The 15,408-nt window shown below is 43.6% G+C and overlaps 1 protein-coding gene across 9 annotated transcripts in view; it reads left to right on the top strand.

Moving 5' to 3' along the window:
* CTDSPL (CTD small phosphatase like) overlaps positions 1 to 15,408 on the top strand; it is a 116,019-nt gene that overhangs the window by 86,380 nt on the left and 14,231 nt on the right. For 6 of the 9 annotated variants that reach the window (XM_057316116.1, XM_026496720.4, XM_044383298.3 and 3 more), the window contains exons 3-5: positions 4,776 to 4,808; positions 11,336 to 11,437; positions 14,758 to 14,814. In XM_057316116.1, coding sequence (XP_057172099.1) covers positions 4,776 to 4,808; positions 11,336 to 11,437; positions 14,758 to 14,814 — 192 coding nt within the window. The remainder of the gene's footprint in view (positions 1 to 4,775; positions 4,809 to 11,335; positions 11,438 to 14,757; positions 14,815 to 15,408) is intronic. The other 3 variants (XM_026496721.4, XM_048216142.2, XM_057316117.1) reach the window with 1 other exon arrangement.

Here is a 15,408-nt window from a genome sequence, read left to right as displayed (position 1 = left end):
AATGAGATAAAACTTAAATTCTTTTTATCTTACTAATTCTTCAAAATCTGATGTATACTTTATACTTATAGCATGTCTTACTTTTCAGTAGCTACCTTTCACGGGCTCAGTAGCCGCCTGTGACCCGTAGCTACCATTATTGGATTACATAACCTGTCTTATCCTCATTCATGGACTAGATTGAGGAAGGCCCTGTCTCTTTGCTTCCATCATTGTCACAGCAGGGAAAAGGGAATGTGGTGGATCACACTGGCTCTTACAGTTTTTACACAGAAGAAACTTCCATCTTATTGGTCAAAGCAATTCATGCGACTACCCCTAACTTCAGGGAGCATGGAAGTGCAATCCTACCATGTGCCCAGAAAGAAAACTGGATTATTTGGATAACAGTGCTAATTACTGTTACAGCAGGTAGCTACTAGTTTCTGACCCAACATCTAATATACAGTGATTTTAGGAAGGTGGAAAACAGATGGGTAAAATGTAACAAGCAGATCAAATAAAAGAAAGCAAAGGTGGCAATATTAATATCAGACAAAACAAAATTCAAGGTCACATTAAACAGGAGAAAGAGGGACGTTTTCTCATGATAATAGGTCTGATACATGATGTGTGTAATAGCCATAAACCTGTGTATAGTAATCAACTGTATAGACAAATATATAGAAGAAAACCATTTAAACACAATAAAAAAAAACTATCTTCTAAAAATATGGGGCACCTGACCGGCTCAGTTGATGGAGTGTGTGACTCTTGATCTTGGGGTTGTAGGTTCAAGCCTCATGTTGGGGGCAAAGATTACTTAAAAATAAAATCATTAAGGGGCGCCTGGGTGGCAGTCAGTTGGGCGTCTGCCTTCACTCAGGTCACGATCCCAGGGTCTTGGGGGTCTTCCCCTGCTCAGGGGGAGCCTGCTTCTCCCTCTCCCACTCCCCCTGCTTGTGCTCTCTCTCAAATAAATAAGTAAAATCTTTAAAAATAAATCTTTAAAAAATAAATAAATAAATATAGCAAACAACATAGGAAAATCTTTGGCAGTTTCTGGCTAATGCAATAAGACAAGAAAATGAAACACTTGGTGTAAATATAAAAAAGATTAGAAATTAGTTTTATTTGCATATGACATAATTATTTACATAGAAAACCCAAATTCTTCAAAAATAGAATCATTTTAAGTTTTGCTATGGTAGCTCTTATTTATGGAGAAATCTGGCATGTTTCTAGATAAGACTTAAAATTTAGTAGAAGAAATAGTATCTAAGAATAGGTGAGAAAATTTGGGGGAAAAATAATGAAAGATGACTTGCCTTAACAGATGAAGCCTTACTGTACATTGGTATAAAAAATATTTTAGTGGAATTTATATGATGAGATTCTACTATAAACCCTCTTGCAGCCCCAAATTCTGATGTGTTCCCCCAGTGAGCTTTCCTCATACTCTCCCTCCCCCAATTTAAAAATCATTTTAGAGAATCACTTTAGAGAATCGCCATTAGCAGAAGGACCACAGTTGGTACCCTAGGTCTGTAGAGGATAAAGGAGATGAATCACTCCTGTCATTGTAAAAGCTTTATTTAAAAATAGTATTTGCCAGGGCACCTGGCCGACTCAGTCAGTGGAACGTGTGACTCTGATCTTGGGGTTGTGAGTTCGAGCCCCACATTGGGTGTAGAGATTATTTAAAAATAAAATCTTTAAAAAAATAATAAATAAAAATAAAAATAGTATTTGCCTAGATGAAATGCCATGAGACAATGGTGATGTACCCCTGACAGGTTTCCTGGAGTGGCTGGCTGTATATATGAGAGAATAAAGGCTTTTGAAGGCAGTTCCTCTGACAGAGCTGAGCTGGACTCAGTGTTCATCCATAGACTTCCTTCACTTAACATTTATGAAAATGGCTTTTTATTTTTTTATTTTTTATTTTAAAGAGAATTTTTTTTAAAGATTTTATTTAGACTTCCTTCACTTAACATTTATGAAAATGGCTTTTTATTTTTTTATTTTTTATTTTAAAGAGAATTTTTTTTTAAAGATTTTATTTATTTATTTGACAGAGAGAAAGACAGCCAGCGAGAGAGGGAACACAAGCAGGGGGAGTGGGAGAGGAAGAAGCAGGCTCCCAGCTGAGGAGCCCAATGCGGGGCTCAATCCCAGGACTCCAGGATCATACTCTGAGCCGAAGGCAGACGCTTAACGACTGAGCCACCCAGGTGCCCCTGAAAATGGCTTTTTAAAGAATTAACTTAACTCTGAGTAATGCATCATTTGCATTAGTACTTGACTATTCAGTCTGTAAGACCAGACCCCACAGAAAGAACCAGGGTCAAAGTGGGGCAGCTATGGCCTGGAGGAGGACCTTCCACCCTCCCTCGCACTCAGCTTGGTCAGGACACCTGGAACACAGAGCCCAGGTCCATAAGTTGTGGAAGCAGATTCTAGGCCCATCTCTGCTGCTGGCCTCCAGCTCTCCCTGCCTCTTGGAACTCTCAGCATGCCAGAGGCAGAGGGAAGGCTGTGGGCAGAATGCAGTGGGTGGCATCTGGGATTCTATCCACCCTACATATTCACTTTACCCTGGAGAAGTGCTTCTGCAGCAGTTGCGGAGAGTGGCAGCAGTCGCCACCATCACGGTTACAACCTGGACCTGCAGGCCAGTTGCCCAAAATAAATGGGTCCAAGGCCCTGGCCAGAGGCAAGAAGAAGCCAGCACCCAGAAGAACCCAATGGCCGGGACCATGGAGGACTTTCTCAGGGAGAGGGCAGAGTAAAGGGATGGCTGGACACTCACTAATGCATGCATACCGCATGCACACACGCACACATACATGCAAACTTCCAGGGTAATTTTCCGGCCCAAATATCTGGCCAGAGGAGCATCTTTGGTCCTAGCCTGTGTTTTGCCAAGCCCCTCAGATGTTTGTTATCATTACCTCTTCCTTCGCTGATGTGCTCATCTTGCCTGAAGATGCTCTTGTGTGGAGGGGCTGTTTGCAGCCTCCCAGTAGTGCAGTGGTTCTCACTTGGAGATGATTTTGCCCCCCTAGGGCACACTTGACAATGTCTGGAGACATTTTCAGTTGTCGCTACTGGGCATTGTACTGGCATCCTGTGGGTAGAGACCAGGGATGCTGTCGAGCATCCTTCAGGCCTCAGGACAGCCCCCACAGTGAAGAGTTATCAGGCCCAGAACATTGGTACCTCCGGGGTTGAGAAACCGTGCTCTGTAGTAACCCAATGGGCTTGTGAGCTTCTGGTTAGTCTTCCCACCAAGAGCAGTGACCTGCTCCTTGGTCCAGGTGTTGGGAGTAATATTGCCTAAGAGTTTCAGAAATGAACTTCTCTGCAGAAGTTCTTTTTTTTTTTTTAAAGATTTTATTTATTTATTCGACAGAGATAGAAACAGCCAGCGAGAGAGGGAACACAAGCAGGGGGAGTGGGAGAGGAAGAAGCAGGTCCACAGCAGAGGAGCCCGATGTGGGGCTCGATCCCACAATGCCGGGATCACGCCCTGAGCCGAAGGCAGACGCTCAACTGCTGTGCCACCCAGGCGCCCCTTCTCTGCAGAAGTTCTTAAAAACGGTTTGATTTGATAGCGCATCGTGTTGGAGAGCAGCACAGCTCTGCCTTGAATGATGGCAGAAGGCAGTTTAGAATCCTTGAGACAAGCCCCAAGTGTCCTGAAAAAGGAAAGAGCATCAAGATGATCTCGAGAGGGAACAGTAGTTGCCATTACACTGCGGAGGTGGTCACTAGGGCTGCAGATAATCAGGAGGCTGCTAAATGGTGCTTAGAGTCAGAGCAGAGCTCAAAAAGATACCTGCCACTGTCGACAGTCAGGTTTGACCCCTTCCCATGAGACCCTTGTCACCAGTGAGCCAGCCCCTTAGTAAAGATACGCCGTTCACAAATCCTTCCATGTGGAAGACTGGAAGCAGCGTATCTCCTCGTCAAGAACTATGATGCTGCTATTCGTTACCTCCGATTGCACAATCTAAAAAAGAAGAAACACAGAGACTGGAGATGCTCGGTGGAGATAACGGAGAGAATGTGTTATTTTATTAGCATTTCATAATGATGCCGAAATGAAATGTTTCCATCAACCAGGTTTGGAATGACTGGCATTCCGAGGCTGAGGAATGGGTGAGGCCCTACCTTGGGGCCTGCATTTTCTTAACACTCCCTGTGAGTACAGGTTCTGTTCCCCTCAAAGGGAACGCTGTGTCCACGTCTGTGGCCTCAGGGGGAATTTCTTGAGCCTTGCCTTGTCCCCTCTGCCCAGTCCTCCTCTAGAAGAAAACCAGGGAGAGGCCAGGGGGCTCCTCATAACCTGATAAACAAGTCTTCCTTTCCCTGCATATTGTATTGACTTAAAGCTTAGTCTTCTTAGGGAGAAACTTACTTAAAAGAAGAAATAGGCCAGTTATTAGAGGGATTAATGGATCAAAGCAATATGTGGGCTTTTGTTTTTATTTTTCAATTAAGGATTAAATTCCTGGGAGTAAGGGAGGCACCATTTAAATAAACAAGATTAATGAGCCTCAAGAACCCAGCCTGGTTTGTCAGGGGAGGGAGTGTCTGGGACGCAGAGTGGAGCCCAGTGCCCTAACTGGAAAATCTTTGGGTTCCTCCTGTGCACTAAATACCACTAAGGTACAGAGAACAGGAAATCATAGGGCTGCTGTACTCAAGAGTGCTTTGAAGTTTCTTTTGAGTATATGATCTACTGAGTTCTCATCAAACCTGACAATGATTTCTTTTTTCTTTTTCCTTAGGGTGACCAGAGGCAGGTCATTCCCATACCAAGTGTATGTATATTTATCCAATTTTATTTAAACATTCATAGAATCTTGTAGCTTTGGGCCTACTGATAGAAAAGATTTTTTTTTTTAGTGTTCTTGTGTACGTTGAGTTTAGCATGTGGTATAAACAGCTCTGTTCTGTTAAAAAATGAAGCTACACTTTAAACCGGAGCAGGAGGTCCTGTGCAGAGAGCGTTTCCTTTCTCAGGAGCAGCAGGGCCACCAGCATCTGTTAACCAGATTCTCACCTTCCCTTTCTTTCTGCGAAGGGCCTCCAAGCTAAGAAGCTAAGGCGGCCTGCTGCGCTTCCCCACCCCAGCACCTCAGCCGGAACTCCATAGACTAGGACAACATGCTTTTGCCCAGACATAGGATTTGGCAGCAGGTTCTGTCCCAGTGGGCTTGGTGAGCCGGGTGAGCAGACCATTTCTGACCCACTCATCAGTGTTGGTAGCATGGCCCTGGCTCTGAGATCAGAAAAAAAATTGCCCCAATTGTAGTCCCTGAAGTTGCAGGACTCACCACCACTCCTACAGGCTGGCTTTGCGCTAATTCTGTTCCAGCTGGGCACTCCCTTGGGCCACCACTTCTCTTTTCAGCCCTGAAATTTGGGAGAGGAGCTGCACCACTGTTCGGCCTCAACACAGGCCACCACCACCACCCCCCCCCCCGCCGACGTCCACTGTCCCCACTGTTCCTGCTCTGACCACAGAGCCACTTAGCCCGAGGCCAGACAGCAAGAAAAGACTGATGACTGACTCTCAAAAGAAGCTTGCACTTGAGATGTCCACATCAAACAAGACCGTTTAAACAGTTCTGTGTCCTTAGAGAAGAGTTTGGTTTTAAAAGATGTCCATAAATTGATATTTGAATCCATAAAGACTCTCTGATTCAAATCCTTTGACTCAGATCTGTTCATCTAACTTGTGAACTTTTTCACATATTTTCTGGAAACACCCAAGAGACACAGCAATCTTACATTGAAAGGAATGGATTTCAGTAGTACAGGTTGACTCCATATTTGGTAGCGAGTATCACTTATAAATTGTAATACATCGCCCCCTGATTTTTTGATAATTTCACTTTTCTCAGGACTTCAACTCTCCATTAATGAGTTTCAGGGGTTTGTGGGGTGGTTCTGACTTTGCCAGCATGCCTAGAGGTTGGGCTTTGTCAGAAAAACTGACTTTAATCCAAAAAAATGTATCAGGCAGCAGGACTTCTTATCCAGTGTTTGAGTGTGATACCCAGTGGGATTAATACCAGAGGTGTCCTTTTAACCTTTAATACAGAGTAGTTTCATACATTTTTCCTGCAGAGTTACCTATGTTAAACAGGTGACAGGTAGCAGCTTTTCCGCTACCTGTGATACTCCCACAGCACTGGTTTTTCTCAAAGTTCATTAAGTGCCGAACCAACTATTTGTCAGGGTAGAACTCTACCAAGGAAAATGACTCTTTCCTCACAAATCTTGACACATTCTAGAATCCCAGAATGAAATAGCCAAAGGGAAAAAGATGCCTTGCATAATTTATTGCACTGTTAGATCAATAAACTGCTGACTCCTTCCTACAAATGAGACTCTAGGTCAGGCCTTGTGAGTCTCTGAAATGTCTTGCAGAAAAACAAAGCCTGGCTAAAGTAACTTGCATCATTGAATGATATCCTCCCGAAAAGCAGCTCTACTGATGGGCTCATTCTGATACCCACCGCCTGCTTAGCATGCATAACTGAACCCAAGTCCATCTGGAGGCCAGCTCAGCCCCAGGATTCGAGCCTTGGGATCCCCTGCAGAATCTGTACCCACCTGTCAAGGCTGCAGGTCCCAGCAACAGAGTAGCCCTGCCCTTTGTGGATCACAGGGGACCTGCTCAGGGAGCCTGTGTGAGCTTGGGGTGCTGCACCATAGGAAATGTGAAAATCCAGGCTTGTGCTAATCCCAAACCAAAGCCTATAGCCTCCAGAAAGCTGTTCCAGGCCCTGAAGGTGAAAGGCACCCCAGAGTCTCTGGGTGCCCAGACTAGTTCCAGCTGGAGCCCCCCCCCCATCTCTGCTTCCCACCATACCCATCTTGTTTCATTTTCATGCTACTGCATTTATATGTGCAGCTTTGGTCTTTTGATTTTTTACTAAGCAGTAATTCAAGCTCATAGTTTTAAAAAATACTGAAAGAATAAATTAAAAAAAAATCCCAACATGGTCCCATTCCCTGGAATAACCACTTTCAATATTTGTTATGTATTCTTCCAGAAATCTAAATAAACATGACTGTATTTATATAAATGAGAATTTTGCAAGATGTGCAAGATGTTTTTTGCTTTAAACAATATACCTCGAACCTCTTTCCAAATATTAGTGCATAGTGAGTGGTCTACCTCATTCTTTCACACGTCCTTGATGTCATTGACTTTGTTTCTCTTTCTGGGCCATTGCAAATACTTAGGAATATTCCTGTGCACATATGTTTATGGACTTGAGTTACAGTATCTGTTGTGATCCTTTCCTAATTGTGGAAATGCTAGATCAAAGGATATATCGTCCATTCTGAGTAGATTAAGGCCAAATTGTCCTTTGAAAGCCTAATTTAAGTTCCCACCAGGAGTGTGTGGGATTACCCATTCCCTCACCCAAAATGATGATAATCAAATATTCAATCTTTGCTGACCTGTGAGTAAATAATGGTTTATCGATTCATTTCTTTGATTTGCATTTCTTTATGAATGAGGATGAACACCTTTTTGCAAGTTTATTATCTATATGTCTTTTTTCTTCCCTATTCATTTCTTCTGGATGTTCTACTGTGTTATCTTTTTCAATTCAAGGAAATGAGGACTTTCCCCCAAATTTATGGTATATCTTTTGGCCTTGGTTATAATCATTTTGGCCACAAAGAAATTTAATTTTATATAGGCAAATGTGTTAATCTTATCCTTTATGGCTCCTGAATTTTATGTTATGCTCTTAGAAAGATCTCCCCGTTTTATGACTGTGAGCCATATTTTCTCCTAGTATTTTAATGGTTTTATCACTATACTTAAATCTGTGACCCTCTGGAATTCATGTTGGTGTAAGGTATGAAGTAGTGATCCAGCTTTATTTCCTTTTCCAAGTGGCAGGGCAGTTGTCTCAATACCATTTATTGATTGATCCAGCTTTCATACCCCTCTTGAAAATGACATCTTTATCTGGACTTGACATTAAACATTCCACTCAGTAACACTGGTCTCCCAACCAGAAGCTGGGATTTGGGGCCCTCCACACATCTTAATGGAAGCCTCATGGGCTGCCTAGTAAAAGTCAGGTATTGAAGGGTAAGGAAAAGAAGCAGAGGGATGGGTTTAGAACCCTCTGAAGATGGAGTGGTCATGGCTGAGGGTGAGCACTCCAATGCTTTGACCCCAGCGAGGAATGTCACTGGTGCTGTGAGCCGACTCCTCCCATGCCCTCTCTTGTGTGAATCTCACTCCATCCTGACACCCACCACGCATGGTTACAGTGCAGCTGAGCCATAAAAGTGCTGAAAAGGGAGAAGAGAAATGCGTTTTCTAACAGGTGTCTATGCTGTTTGCCTAAGCCTTTTAATAAACAATCGTATACTTTTTTCTATCAAACCTTATGAAGAAGCCCTCAGCAGAAACAACGAATGTAATTAAAGATGGTCTAGAGTTTCCTTTGCCCCCTCCTACAGAAGCCCCGAGATCTCTGCCCTCAGCTCTGTGGCTTGGGGAGCCTACTGTGCAGACCCTGAGCCTGAGGACTCTTATGTACAAAAACCCTAGTCTGATGTGCCAAGAAGGGGGCGGGGCGGGTACTCTAAAGAACCTTAGGGTTAACTGTTCATGGCTGCCAGTTCACTACCAAGGATGGGAAATGCCAGACCTACTCCCAGGAAGAGAACTGGAATGAATGCCCTTCCCAAACCTTGGGTAGCAAGCCAAGGCTCCTTTCTTCCCCTCTCCCGCAACATGGTTTTGCCCCCTACCCCCACCTCCTCCATCCCCCTGGCAATGCCCTCCATGTGCTTTGGAGCAAGAGGTTTGTGTAGAAAAGGCTCTTCTTGATATAACTGGTGTTCCTCTTGTTCTCCAATTCTGTGGTGGCCTGAGAGGAAATTTGCCTCAGGACATTTTTAGTTAATAATTCAAGCATCACCTGAACAGATCAGTTGAAGTAACAAAGCACTGTTGCAATCATATAGCGTCCTTGCGTGTTCCAAGGACACAGCTGTCCAGAAGAATTCTTTACCAGTGGTCTGAAGAATTTGCATTAATCTAAAGGCAAACTCTCAGAGAAGCTGCGTGTATGTAGGAAGCGGGCTGAGGATTAATGGAACCCTCCTCACCCATTGCCCACAGCCCAGCCTTGTTCTCTGCAGCACAAATGCTAAGTCAGTAGCTTGCTTAAGAGTAATCTCACCCATCTCCCTCTTTTCTGTCTTCCAGTAGTACCATGAGGCCTTTTCTGTACTGTTTGCTCAGAGAATGCTTGCAAAGTGTGGGTTAAATATGCTAAGAAAGTAATTTTTGTTCTCAGGTTTGGAAAATAACTGAGCCACTTTTGGCAGATCTTTGATGTTTTCAGATTGGCTAGGGATAGACTTTCTAGAGCCTTATTTTCCAGGCTAACAATTACATAAAGTGAAAATGTTGTTTAGTATATAAACGCATTGAGAAAGGACTGGACAGATACACACTGCACTAAAAAGGGGGGCATCTGGGGAAAGGAATGGGGTGCAGGGAAAAGCGAATAGCTGTCACATATCTGTATTCTTTACAATGAGAATGTGTTTTTATTACATAATTGTGTAATAAAAAATTAAGTTTTATTCTAGTCACAGGCGTGCTTTCTGCTGTGGCCCAAACAACAGAAATAACTCAAGTCCTCTTTATTATGTTCACTTAACAGAGCTCCTCGTGCCCTGCCTTTTTAAAACACTTTTTTATACAGAACTTCTTGAGAGTTTAATTTTTCCAGCAACCTGCCTGCTTGCTGATTTATAATGAGGGACAGAGTCCTTACTAGGACCCCAAATCCCATTCCCCACATCTAAGGCACATCTCCTCACAGGTCACTTGCAGTACTGGGTGAGGATATACTGCTTGGTGAACTTTAATTAGAGTCAAGGAAGTTGGAGGCCATGAAGGCTTTTTCTTATGGTTGATGCTGGACAGGGGGAAACACCCACACTCCCTGGAGAGAGCCCCTGTAGAATTAGAATCACCACACGCAGCCTCACCCTGTCAGCCCCGACAAGGTGATCATCACATTTGCAAATTTACCTACCCTGTTGACTTCCTGTGACATTCACTATTGAACCAGCAAAGTCCAGAATTAACTCTGGATCCTTGACTCATGTTCACTTTAACCTCCCCCCTACCACCAGAAAAAGGAAATACCCATTTAAAAGGGAATACCTCTTGATTTCTTTTTTTTTTTTTTTCTTGTTTTTTGTTTTTGGGGTTTTTTGTTTGTTTTGACAAACTAAATTGTCTGTTCTTCAGTGGCTAGGGACACATTTTTTGTGTGTTTTGTTTTGCATTAAATAATGAACAGAGAGAGCTTGACCTTCCAGGATAGAAAATTAGCTAGTTAACCTTGGATATTAAATACACCACAAATTAAGCTAAAATACTTCAAATCATTTCTAGAATGAGGCAAGGCCCAAAGAAGTAAGACTGTAAATCAAGAATGAGGTTGGCTGAAGATACCTAGCCATTCATTCGCTCTTTACAACCTCTTTATCACAAGATTAGATTCAGCTACTACAAAGACATAAATAGGTTTTCTGATTAGCACACAGCATATGGATTAAAGTATAACTTCCAGATACTGAGAATCCAAGGGGTAACAATGCCACACTCACTCAGTATTAATACTGCAGTAAGGCAGACAGCACTTTTATTTCTATTTCCTATTATTAGAACTCACTTTGGATTGCATTTTGCTGGTGGGTCTATAGGGACTCTTCAAGTTTCTGAAAATTTTAGTCATTCAACAAACAAAAACACTGTGGTATAGCTCTAAAATATACTTCTGTACCACAGTGAATTCCAGACAAAATATGACCCCAAGAAATGGGCCTGGGAGGATGAGAGTAGCTAATACAATTGAACATTTGTTTTTGCGTAGCCCGTTTTAACAATAACAGTAGCCACTGTATATGTGCCAGGCAGAATGCTGGGCGCTTTACCACAGTTACAGCTGATAACAACCTTTCATGGTAGGTATTATTATCCCAGCTTACAGCCAAGAGAGAGACAGAGCTGATATTCAAACCCTGGCTTGTCTGCCTCCAAAGCCTAGGCCCTCAAATAACCAATCAGACGATGGCAACAGTATTTGTTAAAACTTCAGTCGCAAACTACCTAGTCCTATTGTTTTTAATAAAATTCCGTGATGTGCTTAATCATTAGGCATTTAAACGTTTGCTCTCATTTAAACCTCGTTGATACAATATGATACGATAATAAGGACATTAGTTTGTCTTTTACATAAAAGTAATAATACTGATTTTTTTTTTTTTTTCATTTTAGCCGCCAGCTAAATACCTCCTTCCAGAGGTGACGGTGCTTGACTATGGAAAGAAATGTGTGGTCATTGATTTAGATGAAACATTGGTGCACAGTTCATTTAAGGTAAATCAACAAGGAAAACAATCTGTGATCTTTGTGATTCCGTCACAGTGGTATTGGAAAGGAAAAACAAAAAGGATGACATTTTGTGGTTGTTGGTCTGTGACTTCACTGTGCATGAAGAAATCCCAAGAACAGTTGCTTATTAACTCTGGTGAACATTAACTCAAGTAGTTGAATATTACATAGTTTGGGGGAAAATGCTGGGCTGCCAGTGTCACTGAGACCTCATTCTTATGAGATTTGGGTTTTCCATCCCTCCAGCCCCTGCAGGAAAACTTTTCAGGTAGCAAAAGGCAATCAATGCCCCAGGACACTACTGTGTATTTGTCAAGGTAGCCAGAGTGCTGCATGTTTTATTGGGAGGGGCAGGAGAGGCACTGTTAAACTGTCAGGCAACCTGTTATCTTGGAAGTTTTCCCAGACCAATTTTTGAAAGTGGTCCAGCTCTAAAGAAGACTTCCAGAGTGACAGCATCTGGGCAGATTCAGCCATTTATTTTGAGCTTTTTGTGACAAGAGTTTGCTGGGGGTATTTTTACAAGCTTCATAGCTAAATGAGTGTCCATCCACCTGCATGACTTCCCTTCTGAAGGGGGCGGGGCTGCAGTGATGTCACCGGGAGCATCACACCACCGTCTTCCTTCTGTTCCCTTCCTCACTCCACCTCCCTGCCAGAATGACAGCAAAAATTACAAATTCCCGGAGGGCGTCCATGTGGGAACGGCTGTGGCTACACTATTAAGAAGTGACTTCGTGAACCATCTTTCCATTTTTTGAAATGAAACAAGTTGTTTAAAAGAGGCAAATGATGAAAAGGTTTGGAAATAGGGGATTTGGTGTGTTGGGGGGAAGAAGAAGGGTCCCGGTCCTATTTTCCCGTGGGGTATTTCTGGAGATGAAACTGCTCCACTATCACTGGCCAGTTAGACCCCATTCCTCCTTTTACCTGCAGCCCTCAACTCCTCTTCCTTTGCTGAGAGATGTGAAAGGCACCATCCATGATGGGGTATGTGTCTCACATGAACCATAGTCATTCTTTGGCCATTGTATTGGGAAGTGGAGGAGCCATCAAATTGACCTGAAGACCTTTCTGTCGGAAACATCCTCCTCGTGCCTGCTTTTCACTGAACAGAAGCCTTCCTTAATAGGACCAGGCCAAGCAGTTGTCTGTGAGTCCTTTGGGAGAGTGGAGAAGATGCCACACTTAACTAGCAGTGGGAAATGGCCTGTCTGGCCACTGGGGCCTGGAAGTGTCACCTCTTTCCCCAGCACCTTGAGGGCCCTTCCAGGATTGGTCCCGTGGCTGCCATGACCTTGTGCCCCAGCTCAGCTCTGAACGGCACTGGAAGCCTTTTCTCCCCTGTGGGCAAGTTACTTAGGACTTTTCAAATCCCTCAGGAGGAAAGCCCTTTGGAGCAGGGGTCATTTGCCATTTCAGCCTACATGGCTTCCTCCCAGCGCTGCCCAGACTGCCTGAGGTTACGGAGGGTTCCTGCCTCCAAAGGCAGGGCCTGCTCAGAGGGCATTACGCCACAAGCTGATGTGAACAGCATCTCTTCATCTCTTCCCTCCCTGGCCTGCCTATATTTGCGAGCAGAATAGTCTTTGTGGTGTGGGGTTTTTTTATTCAAGTGTACTTCACATACAGAGTTGCATTAGTTCCAGGTACATAACATAATGATTCAACAGTTCTATACATTTCTCCATGTTCATCAAGATACTTGTACTCTTAAACCCTTTCATCTGTTCACCCATCCTCCCCACCTCCCCTCTGGCAACTACCTTTATCGTATGGTTTTTAGTGTTCTGGGCATTTCAGAGGCCTTGGCGAATCTGAAAGCTGTGAACCTCTCTCCTTGAAAATGTGCAGCTGTACGACACACAGGCTCTTAGACCCAGGTTAAGAACCATGGCTTGGCACGGCCTCCTTTACACCAGCACGTGAGAAGAGACAGGCTCAGACTTGCTCTGAACTGGTGAACGGTTTTTCTCTTTCAGCGTACTCTCTGGAATATGATTTCACGATCTGCTAATGCCTTTTCAGAGTTTCTTCTTTCAATCTTGGGGGTTTTAGCATGATTTTGTAGTTTAGTTGTAGAATGATAAAAAACCGAATTCATCCTTGGCCTTCCAACCACAGGAGTGAATAAACTGTACTCTTAAGCCTCAGGTGCTCTCCTGAGTGCTTAGGAATGGTTCTGCAATCTAGTATCTTCTACATATTTTCAGTTTACTTATCAGAGAACAATGTGTGTGGGTACAGTGATGGGCTTAAAGGCAGATCCCAGTTCAGACTCTGACCGGAGACGACGTACCGCACACCCCTCTCTGGACCCCTGCCCAGTGTCCACCACACATGTGCTCTCCTCCCTCTCTCTTTCCTACTTGTCCCAGGGGTTTGCATTCTTCTAATTCTCTTGGGCCTGTTCGTTAGAGTAGTTTCCACCTCATTTATGAAATTCCATTTAGAACTGTATGTAAGCCCAGGATTGACTTATGCAGGAACTGCCGAAGAATCATATTTGGATTTTAAGTGTCATTAATATTGTTAAATATGCTGAAGTTTGTGGGTGTGCTGGGCATTGTGTTACTTAGAGCAGAGCAGTCGGGGGTGGGGGGGGGGATGGCGCTGGCTCTCCCCACTGCTCAGAGCAGGAGCCGGTGCCAGGCAAGGCTGAAATCACTGATGCTCAGGACCGAGGGAGCCATGGGCACTCTTCAGACCCATTAACTACAGCTGTGGAAGAGAGGAGACATCAAGGTCTGGAGGGAAGGAGGCTGCCCAAGGTCATGGCTTGTGGCCTCTGACTTCACCCCCACGTGTCTGTGGCCCTGTTTTGTGTTCATGTGCTCAGCATCTCCTGCCGAGCAGCCCATCACAGGGCAGGCTGCATCTGTGGGTTCAATACAAATCATTCTCCCTCAAGTAGCATAGTCCTCTGGGACCATCACGCTCTCACCTCCTCCCCCTGGTGGCCCGCAGTGGTCTGCATCATCCTGGCAGGGCTCTAGGCAAGAGCTGGGGTTTCTGAGAAGTCCTATTCCCTGGCTAGGCCTTCCTACCCTTTGTCCTTTAGGCCAGGAAGATGATAGAGAGGTTGGACCAAGATGCTGAAAACGTAGTGATATTCAGAACAGAAAAAAATGTGCTTTCTTGCTTGTGTTTATTTTAAGGAACCAAAGCATAGCTGAACATCCTTTGCCTGAACTGTTTTTTCCAATAATAAAAACATTAGTCCCGGCAAGCCTTATTCTTAACTAAAGTTCCCAGTTTTATTTTGTTCTTTCAGATATAGTAATTATCATTTCTTTTCTCTCTAGCCTATTAGTAATGCTGATTTTATTGTTCCGGTTGAAATCGATGGAACTATACATCAGGTAAGAAATCAAAGCTAAATCTCAGCTGCAATTAGCATTTTTTAGTGATTACATTTCCTATGAACTTACTTCTAAATTCCCATTTCATCAATAATTTTATGACTGAATCAAAAGGGAGCAGGCTTCGTGAAATAAATACAATGGTTTTCCGCTTTTTTTTCACTCCGATGAATTTCTTTTATACTGAGTTTATAAGGGAAACTAAAATCTGTTTGTAGAAATTAGATGTGGTTGCAAGTTCAAATAGTTCTTTGATTTGATTCAGACTTTTAGAAGTTTCCATATCCCCCACTGGCCTAGCTTGATGGTCTAATTAACTTGCTCATGTAAGTGTTTTCGGCGACTCTCCTAGCAGACAACAGGAAAATGCCACGAGTCACCCACTTATGGGGGAATCTTGGGAAGGGGTGTCTATTTCCAATGCCAGCTACTCCAGACTGATCTTGTCACTCCTACATCATGTTCTCCAGGGAATCTTTAGCAAAATCCCAACCCAAAGGATGAAGAGGGAAGGGTGTGTTTTCGGATCAGGAGGCAAATTTGAATAAAGATGCCCTAGTTAATTGGCATGCATCTTTGTTCTGATATTTTTTC

The sequence above is a fragment of the Ursus arctos genome, unplaced genomic scaffold (genome assembly GCF_023065955.2).
Source record: "Ursus arctos isolate Adak ecotype North America unplaced genomic scaffold, UrsArc2.0 scaffold_20, whole genome shotgun sequence".
NCBI classification, from domain to species: Eukaryota; Metazoa; Chordata; class Mammalia; order Carnivora; family Ursidae; genus Ursus; species Ursus arctos.
This window is presented reverse-complemented; position numbering and strand designations above follow the sequence as displayed.